The sequence below is a fragment of the Anneissia japonica genome, unplaced genomic scaffold (genome assembly GCF_011630105.1).
Source record: "Anneissia japonica isolate Jap-2015-1 unplaced genomic scaffold, ASM1163010v1 scaffold701_len334292_cov200, whole genome shotgun sequence".
NCBI classification, from domain to species: Eukaryota; Metazoa; Echinodermata; class Crinoidea; order Comatulida; family Comatulidae; genus Anneissia; species Anneissia japonica.
In genome coordinates this window covers 165,372-179,258 of record NW_022682589.1, presented here as the reverse complement: position 1 = coordinate 179,258, position 13,887 = coordinate 165,372, and the positions used below count along the sequence as shown (strand labels likewise).

The 13,887-nt window shown below is 33.9% G+C and overlaps 1 protein-coding gene across 1 annotated transcript in view; it reads right to left on the bottom strand.

The window, feature by feature from the left end:
• Positions 1–263: 263 nt before the first annotated feature.
• Positions 264–13,887, bottom strand: part of LOC117105323 (fibronectin-like) — a 23,679-nt gene continuing 10,055 nt past the window's right edge. Inside the window, exons 8-21 of the mRNA XM_033246481.1 lie at positions 13,373–13,636; positions 12,510–12,788; positions 11,424–11,681; positions 10,545–10,820; positions 9,119–9,385; positions 8,525–8,652; positions 7,026–7,124; positions 6,526–6,592; positions 6,074–6,220; positions 5,347–5,484; positions 4,405–4,522; positions 3,775–3,845; positions 3,187–3,310; positions 264–2,500 (exon numbers count right to left, since the gene is read on the bottom strand). Coding sequence (XP_033102372.1) covers positions 2,200–2,500; positions 3,187–3,310; positions 3,775–3,845; positions 4,405–4,522; positions 5,347–5,484; positions 6,074–6,220; positions 6,526–6,592; positions 7,026–7,124; positions 8,525–8,652; positions 9,119–9,385; positions 10,545–10,820; positions 11,424–11,681; positions 12,510–12,788; positions 13,373–13,636 — 2,537 coding nt within the window. The 3' untranslated portion in view covers positions 264–2,199. The remainder of the gene's footprint in view (positions 2,501–3,186; positions 3,311–3,774; positions 3,846–4,404; positions 4,523–5,346; positions 5,485–6,073; positions 6,221–6,525; positions 6,593–7,025; positions 7,125–8,524; positions 8,653–9,118; positions 9,386–10,544; positions 10,821–11,423; positions 11,682–12,509; positions 12,789–13,372; positions 13,637–13,887) is intronic.

Here is a 13,887-nt window from a genome sequence, read left to right as displayed (position 1 = left end):
TTCATTTTTGAGTAAATATAAGAGGGTCTGAGGAGTCTGCATTCCCTGTGAAACAAGGAACATTGAAAATGAAATGAATGAGGGAAAGAAGAGTAAAGCTTGGTTCCATACAATTGCTACATGCTATCGCCGACACCTTCCGGTAATGTGGATTGGTCGGTCGAATAAGGGAGCTTTCCCAATTACAGCTACACAATTTAATGATTGCTGTCAAAACAATGTAGTGATAGTGAAGCTATTATAAGAAAATCAGGCTTGGAAAATTTGCAGGAAAAGGGTGTCTATTGCATTTTTAGAAGCATGGTCACATATTAGATATATTCTGAGGATCAAGTGATCCCTCGGAATTGGATTTAAAAGAAGATTGTTTTAAAGACAAATTAGTAACAAACTATTCAAAAAATGTATTCACAATAAAAAGAAAAACTCTTAGAAAAGAAAGACATTTATGCAAATATAATAATTACATTGACGACCAAAAAAATACAAAAGTTAACAAAACAAATACAGTATACAGCACTATGATTTTAAAGATATTCAAAATTGTTTCATGATTAAATACTAGCTTAAAAAATAAGGCACTGAAAAACACCCTTATTTTCAATAAATAGTAGTACCTGTACTTTCTTATTGTCAAATATTGTATTACTGTATTTACATAACTATAAATTTATGCTTGTCTCAAAATTGAGGGGTGGAGCGGTGGTGTTGAGATTTGTCGCTAAAATAAGTTTTTGTGAAATTCTTAAGACATTACACATTGCTAACTAAAAACCACTCCACTCTACCAAAGTCTCTTTTTTTCAATTGTTCCAGAATGTCAAGCATGTTATTCAATAAGCAGGGCATAAGAAAATGTGTGCATGTTCCACACACACAAGTTTACAACGAGAACCACTGTTAAGTGTACTTGCTGTCCGATGTAAAAAGTTAGTGGTTCAAAATAGACCTTTCCACTAAGCCCCACCTCTGTTCTGATAGGTCAATTGTTAAGTTTGATTGACACTCCGGAAGGTCTATTAACTCTCATATTCAAATTTATTCAAATTAATCGGAAGTCTCTGTTATAAAAGTATGGTGGTTGTAAAACATTGTAGAATAATAAAATGCTTTAAAAATTAAATTAAATACTACAAAAGTAAATTGCATATTGTAATAAATATAACCACATAACCTATGCAGTTAGAAAATACATAAAAATTTATTTGGTTAAATAATTTGCTTTTGCTCATTTTAAACCAAAATTTTGTTACAACCTGGATTGAAATTATTTACAAGACTTGATAAGCAAGATTTGATATACAAATAAATGATTCTTTCTCTCAAATCCAACACTTACAGCTATTCAGCCATAAGTATTATTAGTTAATGCAAGTAGAATGTGCAGGCTTGTACAGTAATATATTTACATGTTTCTTTGGGCCAGGATTTGTCTGACAGGGGGCCGAGGTCCCTGACGAAAGCAAAGTGGCCGTGGTTGAGCTTCAATTGAAAGGTTTCGAAAGTGGTCCAGGAGGCCACTTTAATGTAGAAAATACATTAAATTTTTTTTTCTCCCCTTCAATCTTCAATCAATTTAAGCCACAGAATTCTTTTTGGTGGACGAAGGCCCAGGGAATATACCCCTACCCCTGGGTGTGATGCCTCTATTGCTTTATACATTGAAAACCAATAACCATATTTTAAAACGATAATATACCAAGCAGAGGTGACTATTTGACACCCTCATATCGCATATAAATGCTTAGTAGTTAGAAAAAATGTTTAGATTTCATAAATATATACTTGATAGTGCAGTAATTCCAAAAAATAATGGATTAAGTATTACTTTTAAATGCATACTATTAAATTTAGTACAGTAGCAATAAACTGGTACAGTATTGCATTGTACCTGTTCTGAAAAAAAAAAATATTCTTATAAATAGAGAATTTGTTCATTTCAAAATTTTTGAGCACATTTTATTTATTTTTTTTAATAATGTATATTTATAATTAAATCTTATTATTCTCTCACACAATTTTTGTTTTACAAAAAATTTAAATCATGATGCTATACTTTTGAAAGTATTCTCATACCAAGATTTTCTTTTATCTTTTCTGTACAAATATGTCATTTCACAAATAAACAAGGCTTTATACCATTTTATGGTGAAGTACATTTTTTGCAGGTAAAAAAAAATGAAGTTTGAAAATATAAAACTATGATGCACTTTGTTCTACAGTTTCCTCCGATGTTTTTGCTGTGAATGATGTTTCATTGTCTTCCATCTCTTCTTGCATAGACATAACAGTGTTTTCATCGAGTAAATCTGTATGGTTTGAAATATTGACAATGCTTTTCTGTTCCTGCATGATATTGGATTCAAACTGCGCAAAGTTCACGTCCCAGCATTCCTCCGGTTTCATCTTCACACTCGTTAGACTAATCATGTGAGGGCCTGCTGGCTTAGCTTCATGAAACTTACCATCTCGGCCAACAATTGTTCGCAAAACTTTATTCCTTTGCAAGAAAAGTGTGGGAAAGAAAATGAGAACAAAAATGTAATTCAAATATGATTTTAATCTCTTGAAGTAAATTATTTCTGTTTGACATTTTATTGTTTTTTGTACTTAGTATTTGAAGTAAATGCCAAACAAAATGAAATGTATCTGTATAGTGAAATATGATGAAACAATAATAAAAAATCTTAGGTTCGCCATCCCAAAACCAGTCATACTTTCTCTAAATGTTACACTGAGTAATTAGTATATGGTAAGTAGTATTGTATACTTTATTACAGAGAAGCCATAATACTTTGACTCATAACTTTGGCAATAGTGAGTCAATTCCAGTAAATGACCCATCATTTTAAGCTGATAATGTGGAGAATATGAATACATTGAAGTAAACTTTAATTGTTTTGGCCACTGAAGCTGGTTTTGGGATGGCATGCCCCATATATATTTTTAATTTAATATAGCACACTATATGTTTTAGGTGACAAAAATCAGTCAAGTCCACATACATGGATGCAATTGACATCACTATGCCAATGGGTGTGATATGATATCATTATGACCATATATGGGTAGGAATCTGTAAGCAATTATAGAAAGGAAACCAAAGATGCAATTATGTTAATCACAAACTTTTCAATCACTGTGCACCTTGGAATACGCAATGCCAGCACACATAACACTACTTACTTTGTACGGTAACTATAAACCAAGATGATGATTAGTCCAATAAGTACTAAAATGACAAGACCAAGAACGACTGCAACTACAATAATACCACTGTCTTCACTCACAGGTGTCTTCTCATCAGCATCTGAATTTAAATCAACAAATTCACAAGTTCTTTTAATTGATACAAATAAAACTGGACAAACAAGACACAAGATACTTTGATACAAGATACAAGAATATAATAAATTAAAAACACATAATATAATATTTTGTATTTTATAATATAATACATAATAATTAATATATGTTGCATAATAAATTGTGTATTATATTTGTAAACCTGCAGTACTGATATGATAAAACTACAAATACAGTTGGTAATTTTTAAATTAGTAAACATAATATTTAAATATAATATATAAATAATGGTCATCAACCATGGAATATAACAATATATAATATATTAAATAATACATAACACTATTTTTAATGTACATATCGCAATGCCTTGTAATTGTGAGATTGCATTAAAATTTAAAGGCAAATGTATAAATTTAACCACAGTATGTTTCACGTATCATGTGACCAATGTGGACTCGGACTTACTGAGTGTAACAGGTTCCGAGTACAGCGTATCTGCATAGTAGTCTGAGCCATAGTACCCTCTGAATTGATAGCTGGAAAAAAAAAATGCAATTTACTTTAAATACGTCTACTTAAAAGCAATTACCGGTACATCTAAATATAAACTTGATGTTCTTTATAAATTTGATGTTCTTTACAAATTTGATGTTCTTTATAAATGCTTGGTTTATTGTTGTTTTGTGTTTTGCAATGCTTTGTTTATTGTTGTTTTGTTTTTTGCAATGCTTTGTTTATTTTATCTCTCTTTTAAATGCCACCAAAAAAGTGAAACAAAATCAAAGTAAAGTACAAAAATATATGTGGTTACCAAAATTTTGCCAAATTACTCATGTAGGAGACAGGAAAAATTTTGCAATCATGGGAAATGAATGTTTGGAATAAAGGTTTTGGTTTAAAATATAGTTCTTCAAATAATGGGTGAAGAAGTAAGACAGCATACCTTAACAAATAATTCAATAACTTGTTGTCATTAATAGATTATCTACCCATCATTAATATTGAGGGATATTTTTATGCAAAGTCAAGCAAGCCAACAAAAAAAAACATAAAAAATAGCAGTCAAATTGATATGTTAAGCTTTTAGTATCTTACACATATGTTTTTCCTGGCTTCAGAGGTCCATTACAGAAAGTAGTGGCAGGTAGGGAACTGCAGTCTTCAGACCCAATGTTGATGTTAACACCCACTTCACGCCTTTTACGATTACCAGCTAACAACAGAAGTTAAACATAAGACTTTCATTGTGTTTTTGTTTCAATGTCTCTCCAGCGTTGTCAACATCATAATCATTACCATCATCATAATAATCACCATCATCATCCACATCATTATTACCATTAACATCTCATCATCTTCATTATTATTATATTTAAAAAAAATCTAATCTTTCCATTTATATATTGTGCCATTCCAACAACCGTTGCCCGTGGCGCAGTGGACTAGATGTTGCACTTTTCAATAACTTTCTCCTCCCTGAGAGTCGCTTTCATCTGTCCACTACAGGAGCCGAGTGGACCAGTCTACCGGGGTAACCCCCTACTCGTCACGAAAGATGTACTGGGTTCTTTAAAGGGCGCATGAGCATTTGTGTACACTGGGCCTACGGTTTATAGTCCTTATCTAAGAATACTTATTCCACCACCGGAAGTAGGAGCAAAGCGGCCACGAACCCGTGCCATTATTGTTGGCTATGGTTACGGTGCCCCTGCCTTAACCGCTCTGCCATTCGACTCGCTCACTAACCATTAACATCATCACCACCTTCATTATTATTACCATTAACATCATCATCATCTTTCATTATTATTACTGTACCATTAATATCATCATCATCTTCATTATTATTAACATCATCATCATCTTCATTATTATTACCATTAACATCATCATCATCTTTATTATTACCATTAACATCATCATCTTCATTATTATTAACATATTCATCATCTTTATTATTATTACCATTAACATCATCGTCACCTTGAATATATGTAAACAAATTGTTAGATTATGTATCGTAATAAAAATACTTACCATTCCTTACAATGCTATAATTAAGAGGCTCACTGGTTTGATATCGTGGCGTGGGATTGGTGTTTATTGCCTGGCCCCATGTAGGCAGCTCTGCATTTTGTGGGTGACCAGTTTCACCTCCAATTGAATTACCAATTGCTAAAAGAGAAAAAAATAAATTCAATGGGTTTTACCAGTAGGTCACAGCTTGCAGATAATAGAATACTGTCTATATTATTAGCACTTGTAACACTGCCAGTGGAATTTTTTTCAGACAATAAAATGAATCTTGAATCTTGAATCATAAATAAATAAATTCATTCATTCTTTCCTTTATCAGTACATTTGTATTGAAAGTAAATTTCAGATTAAAGAAAGAATACATTCATTCATTCATTGTAATTTTCTATAATAATCTGTACATCTTTAAAAGTGAACGGGACTCCACTTCCTAAGATTAAAATTTCATATAACAAACTTTCGGTACACCATGTGTAAATAAAATAAAAGAATATGGTTTTTATTAAGGTAAAAACCACTGGTTGGTTGTTTACACATGGTGTACCGAAAGTTTGTTATATGTTTATTGATACTCGCCATGCAAACTTTCAAGAAATATTAAAATTTCAATTATGAAAAGAATTCTTTCTATTAATCCTGTTTTAATAACATATTATCCAAATCAATTTAAAAAAATGATGTTTTTAACTACAAAGAAGAAACTAATGTAAATAAAAGCAAATTCTACCTTGTTTTTCAGCAACAATTACTACAAAGGTAGAGATTGGTCCATTATCTTCCGAAAACAGAAGATCATTAATAGTAACAGTAAAAGAAGAATTTGTAATAGCACTATCTGGGACCAATTCTGGTTTCACTTCACTTGGCTGTGGCTCTTTGGGGGGAAAAAATTACATCATCACATTTACATAATAGTCAAGATTCACAGATACAGGTAATAATATAAATGTTAACATTTCAATTGCCTTGGCAAGCTCATGTATACCCTCAACATGGGCATACGCATAGATTGTGTCTTTAACCACATCCAACATGCTGACCTCAGGAATGAATCGAGCCAGGCTGGAATCATGTGTGAACAGGAAGGTGTGAGCACAAGTGTGAACACGACCAAAATTGTATGTGAAATGAAGAAAGTAGAAATTAAACTAAATATGAAGTTGGAAAAGAAGAACTTACCATTTGGTGGAACAATAACTGATGCAGAAAATGGATCTCCAAAATTATCTGCATTTTTAGCACTGACCTATAATTTTCATAAGAATATTTTAAGAAATAATACCATTACAGAAATGAAATTTGTCTCCAAACAGGTTAAAATTGGTCAGTAATGATATTTATAATTTTTGGCATAAAGTGAGTTGCCCAAATGCACGACTCAATAACTGGTCCATGGCAATGTGAGGATCAAGTAGTCAGAATAATGGTATTATGCCCGTGAATGGTTTTATTGATTGTTGTTAAAACAATTTATCTTGGTTGACATGTTTAATTGTATACTTCTTTCATATAAAAGTTTGCATTCGCAAAAAGTAGGCACAACAAAAATGAAATGCAGCTTAATGTACAGTAGCCTACTTTTAGATGGATAGCGTGCTGTTTTAATACTAAACAATTAATTTTACGGACAAAACACTAACATCTGAAATAATGTTCTACCTATGGTTCAATTTACTTACAACATATGTGTAGTTGTAGCCAGGTAACAGATCTTCAAAGACAATAAGTGATCGGTCACTAACATGAGTTAATTTGAAATTATTATCATTGGGCAATCCCTGTAAGAAAAATAATTAATTTAATAATTAATATATCCGGATCGAAGATCAGATAAGTTAAAGAACATTACAATATATATATATATATTGTAATGTTCTTTAACTTATCTGATCTTCGATCCGGCAGTGGGTGTTATTAAGAGATGAAAGAACAAGAAAAGAATAAAAAACTATGTTATATTCTCTATCAAGAAAGTCAGACTCTTGTATTAATGATTATGCTCACAGTATGAAGTAACCAATACACTGCACTCCAGATATCACAAGTGCAGTAACTCTTATCTTAACCCGTTTCCCGTACAAGTACACACGTTCCATCTCTCACCTCTTCTCATGGAAGGACCATGACCACCTTGACAGCAGCAGTAGCGCTGGCAGCCAAGGGAGAAGGGAATGATTTATTCCCAGACTAGCACTTATATAGGGACACCATCAGCCAAGCAGACTGACGGACCAATTACTAAGTAATTCAGGGCTGTGTCCCATTAATATAATGATGTTACTATGTGCTTCACGTATGTATCACTGTAAACACAGAGCAAGATTTGACCAGCTAAGGGAAAACCTTACATTTTTAAGCATTTAGATTTTGCTCTAGCAACCTAACTAATCAAAAATCAACATCCTCACTGTTTCTGATTTTTGCAGCTTATGAAAGAAATAATACTGAAAAACAATTTTGCCAAATATCACTAAATCTAATGGAACAGTATAAAATCAATTTTAAATATAAACAAACTTATTAAAGTACAGTACTGACTTAAGAATCTTTGAAAGCTGTTTTCAATCAAAAGTCAAATATTCATAAATTAATAGTTAATAGTTGAATATATAATTGTACAGGAATCAATATGATATTTACAGCTTCCACCCAAGCCTACTATAATGCTCCTACTGCAGGGGTGGAATCGAGGGGGCCAACCCAACCAAACACCTTTAATTTTGAAATATTATGAAAACATGGAGAACCATAAAATTACATTTATATATCCAATTCAGGGAGTGCCATTTTCTGAAATCTAGAAGCGCCATATCTATACAATTTTCGACCTCAATGTAACCACAGTGGGACTGAGGTAGTCTGGACCCAGCCTGCATCTTTAAAATTCCTTCCTTAACCCCTCTCCTGCCCAACCCCTCTACTTTATTTCCTGGATCTGCCACTGTGATACAGTATAATTAAATATATTCCATACCCTTCAGTCCTCTACTGTTCTTAATTTTTAGCTCCAGTGAGGAGCTAAACAAAACACTTGGCTGATTGATTAAATATATCCTTTTTGTATGGGCAATTAATAGATCTTTTTTGTATGGGCGGCTGTTAGGGTGAATATGCTCTTATACTGCCCTCATTGGAGCTTTCAAGAATATGAAAACTTGTTAAGTAATATCCAACTCACTGGAAATTGTCCAATCTGGTTGACTGAGTAACCCTCTAGAACGCCAAATACTTGCAGCGGAGGGTAAAAAATAACAATTGCTTGCAATTCTGCTAGCGTCACCTTCATGTCTTGCACTGGTCCTGGTACTGTATAAAAAAATATTGCACAATCTATGAGATAATCATCAACATTATTTATACAACATGCTGAAAATTATCAAATTTATAAAATAATGCATTAATTTTTTCATGATTATCAGCAAATTTATAAATGAATGTGTATAAATTTTCTTCATTGTATACAAATAATATTGACTATTTGCATACAAAGATAAGGGCGGATGAACTCCTTGGAGCCAACGGCCAACCATGCCTTAGTTTAAGGAGTAGGTTCATAAAATAACTTCAACTTTCTTTTTTCTCAAAATGTCCAACTCAAAGAGCTCAATCACCAAGCACATAGAGGCTTTTTCGCATGATGCGCTCTACAAATCCAACTATTATTATTATTTTTAATATTCGCATACTACCTTATTTGGACACAACTTAATTTGTATACTTACTACTTAATTTACATACTAGTTAATTTGCATACAATGATTTTTATACTCACTTCCTTGTAAGGTTGTGATGGTCTCTGTAATGCCAACACTGACTTCTGACCCAGCCAAGGAGTACAATGTTACATTATAATGTGTGAATGGTTGTAAGTTCTTAAATACATAATATTGTGCTAGGCTGTTCAGATCTGGTACTTCCACATGCAGGGGTTCCAGAGCAATCCTGTACGCATCCACGTTTCCCTCAACAGAATCCCAGTACACATTAAAACCAAACATGGTCACCTGACTGATACGAATATTTTGAGGCGGTAATGGTTCTAAAAAATAGAATCAACAGTACATTTTTTATGTTTCATTAATTGTAAAAATCACAAATACAACATATAATATTGTAATTAAAATGACCACAATCACCTCCCTATCCTCTTTGTGCAATGAGGCACATAAGGCCACCACAACCACAATAGCAACTATAAAATATTATATACATACATAGATTCTAGGCATCTTATTGGTTAAGAAGCAGGCAACAGAAAGTACTATTCCCCTGAAAAAGTACTATGATCCCCTGAAAAATAGTACTTTTTTGCTCTGCCGTATGATGTGCAAACTCTAGGCCAACTTAACATCGTGCTGACGGTAAAGGGACTACAACGAAAGAGATTGGCCCTTGACCGCACCACAGATCAGCGAGTAGACGATAAACATATGGAGGCTAGTCAGTTTGAGGTCCTGGATGAAGAGGAGGACTAGCCTAGGCCTAGCATTACTTCTTGATGAAGCCATTAGCAAAAGCAACAAAAGACAAGTTAAATACGTCTTGTCAATATTCAACAATATTATGGGTGCTGTTGAAATTGAGGAAATGAGCAAGAGCTAGACACATCTTTGATCACTTACTAGTAGGCCTCTCTAGCTAGTCTACACTAGGTAGGCAGGTCATTCCATAATTTTGGAGCAGCAACAGCAAATGTTCTTTCACCATACGTTTTCAGTCTGCAAGGATGTAAACACAGAATCGACAAACTTGTTGTTGACCTCAGGGACCGTATGCATGTCCTTGATCGAAGTTTGATCAGATCGGAGATGTTGGTGATGAGTTTTAAACATCCAATTTGATTAATTGCATTATTTAAGTATGTATTTTACTTCGTTTGATTTACAAAGTTTGAAGAAGCCACTTTTGTATATAAATCGCTGTGTGTGGAGAAGCCATTACTGACTTCAGAATTAAAATTAATAATACCATGGTAAAAACATACAAATATAAATGTGCAGGAGATGAATTAGTTTCCAGTAAGTTTTTCTGGTTCGCGTAAGTGCAGGAAATCGTTAACTGCATGTGACTTATGACCCCCTTTTATTCCATTACGCAGCAGGAATTGCTGTTCTACATATTTTATTAATCATAAATCAATATATTATAATTTTATTTATTATATGTTAATAAAACATGGGAAATCAAATCAAACTTACTTGTCGTTGCCGTGAAGTTGATAGGCTTGCTCTCAATTCCATTATTGATGGCAACTAGTTGGATGAAATAATCCATGCCGGGCTTAAGATCTTGCAGTTGAATATAGAACACAGACTCTGAAGCTGTTCGGTCATGCGTGACGACTGTGTCATTCAATGCAGTTGAACTAGCAGACACCATGTAGTCGCATGAAGTACAATCCTGATCATGAACATACAGGGTGATTGTTGCTGATTCTATTGAAAAGATTTGAGCAATTTCCGGAGGTTCTGGAGCTGAATTTATTAAGAAGTAGAAGCAATTTAAATTAATATAAAATCACAATATTATTTTATGTATAAAAATTGCAGATTATTATTAGTAATTTTACTTTACCGTAGTTCCTCGGTATAAGCACACCTTGTGTATCAGCCTACCCTCTACTTTATGCACAATTTCTCAGAGGAAAACATTAATTATTGGCTTTGAATTAGGCATACAGTGCCTACCTACCCCTTTTTGTTCAAGGGGGTAGGATTATTCCAGAGGAACTACAGTTATGTATATGATAGTTGTATGTATGGTTATCGATGATTAATTTCAAAGAGGTTCATACAATCTTCTGCCATATTAAACTACTGGTAGCTGCATAATCAATCTCCAAATCAATATAGTGTCATCATGCTGAATGCGTATGGACATGGTCCATGATGCTAGCCATTGTAAGTAGCACTTAAGTAGCTTCATATTCATATCACTAACTGCTAAATGGCCATGCCACAAAGAATACCGACCTACGGGGTGAACCGCTTTTAGTTAAATCCTTGTACTTGTCAGTAACAGACCATGACTCTAGTAATGAAATGATTAAGGTGTAGTTTTAATCATTATCACCATACCTGTATATATATGAAGAATTTGTTGCTGAGTGTCTTGGAATCCATCTCTCGTTGTATGTATCATAAAAAAGTAAGAACTACCGGATGTAAAGCCACTGAAAATAGCCTGTGGCGTATCATTAACGGTACGGATATACGTCTGACCACAAGACAGACAGGACAATGTTACCGTGTCATATAGGCCTAAAGGCGGTGTCCACGAAAGACTCACTGAGCTGCTGTTAACTTTATATGTAATGTCTGTTGCCATTGCTAAGTCTGTTGGGGTAAAACAAAATGATTGTACATATTTTGTTTTTTTTGCATAGGTTATTAGAAATACTGACAAAGGCCTGAGCAAGCTGCTCCACTCTCTGCACATTAATAAGAGAAAAAAAATTATACATGGATTTAATTTAAGAAAAATAATAATTATACCCCTCTATTGAAGGGGATACTTTTTTCGGCCACATAATTGATGGAATTATATCTTTTTTTTTAGACATTTCATTTCTTTTGGCATGAGCACCAAGGATATGCCAATCAGTGAACTTAATCACCATCCTACGTGGCATATCCATTGAACAACAGGGGACTGAATGGACCAGTACACCGAAGTAACCCCCTAACCCTAGGATATACTAGGTTCTTTGAAGTGCACACGAGCCAAGTGCGTACACTGGGCCTACGGTTTAAAGTCCTTATCCGAGAAGACACCACCAGAACCATTGATGAGTGAGCCTATGGAACACATCTTGATCCCCTTGGGAGAACAGTTCCACGAGTGGCTAGAATCAGCACTCAGTATTACATCCTACCAAGTAGGCTTACCCACTTATAATACCCCTGGGTGGAGAGAGACAAACGTAGATAAAGTGCCTTGTCCATGGACACAAGTGACTTGCACAGCGAGGGTTTCGAACCCCGACCTCAAGGTTGAGAGTTTGAGCCACAATCGTTGCACCAACCACTCATACAAGATGATTCAAACCTGGACTTCAATTGCCCAAATTGTTGAAAAATCTGCTACACATATCATCCCTTAACTACATAACCTAGGCTTCTTAAAATATAAAAATACATTTGCGTGTGCATATTGATACATACTTGTCTTTTGCTCAATCATAGCTGGTGCGCTGTGAAGCCTATTCACTTCAGCCACAACGTTTATAGTATAGTGTGTGCCGGGCTGGAGAGCTTCAAATCGCATTGTAAAAGTCGTCTCAGAACTTCCAGGTTCGTATACAACTGGACCTACCATTTCTCCTAACTCGGATATAGCCTGCCCTCTATATGTGCAGCTTGTGCATGAGGTATCAGTCAGAGACAAGGCAATGAAATCAAGTCCAATATCATCAGTATTTGATATGGAGGGTGCATCTGGAACTAAAGGTAAGGAAGTTATACATGGATAATAAATCATCATTTGCTAAATAGATCAATAGATAATAGAAGAGTAGATAAGTCAATATATATATAGATATACATATCATCAATCAATTGTATGATAGACTTTTGATCAATATAGATAATTCAGACAATGCTGGCGTATTACATTTTATCTATCTATATATTTATCTATAAACTTGGAAATACGCTGAAGATTTTACAATTGTTGAGAATGTCGCTTCAGCTTTCTTAATTATTTGTGAAATTTTCCAATCTTCTGCAGTCTTGTTCACAAACATCACTGTTGTTGTGCAAATCATGGAAGACAGAACCAAACAATCCGCAAGAAACCAAAAGCAACACAAATTTAAGAGCAATAAACCAAGATTTAATTAAAGAAAAGTCAGACATGTTTCTTCTGTATCACACCATCAGAGAGAAAAATAACAACATAACACAAAAACCTTCACTACTAATATACTATGCTATACATAATGCTAGATTGAACTGCAGGTAGTTTAAATTATCTTAGATTTTATCAAACTAAAATGAAAGAAATGAATCAGGAAGAATTTACTTACTTGTTTGAATAAACAAAAGAATTTGTGTTGAAATACTTTGTCCATCTAAAAATGTCTCGACTGAGATTAAATGTGAGCTTCCAGGTAAAAGGTCAGTGAATATGCAAACAGGAAGATTGGTGGCATAGACATCAATGGTCTTTACAGAGCAACTACTGCAAATAAATCTCACCAAAGTGTAGGTGTCTATAGGGGGCGTCCACGTTATGGTAATGGTCGTCTCGTTTGCATCGTGCGCAATATCAGTAGCAGACGTTATATCCCCTATGAATGACAAGCACAAGCTAAGTAGCAGTGATACATAACATATGACAATGTTTAATACTGTCAGCGAATATTTATACATACTTGACTTGGTTAAACAAACTGAGCCTAAATGTATCTGCAACTGACTGTGAGGCACACACATTCTTGAAACAAGAAAGTTGTAGATGATTGAGCTATTATATGTATATATAAGATGTGTATAAGAGACAGGTGCGTACACTGGGCCTACGGTTTAAAGTCCTTATCCG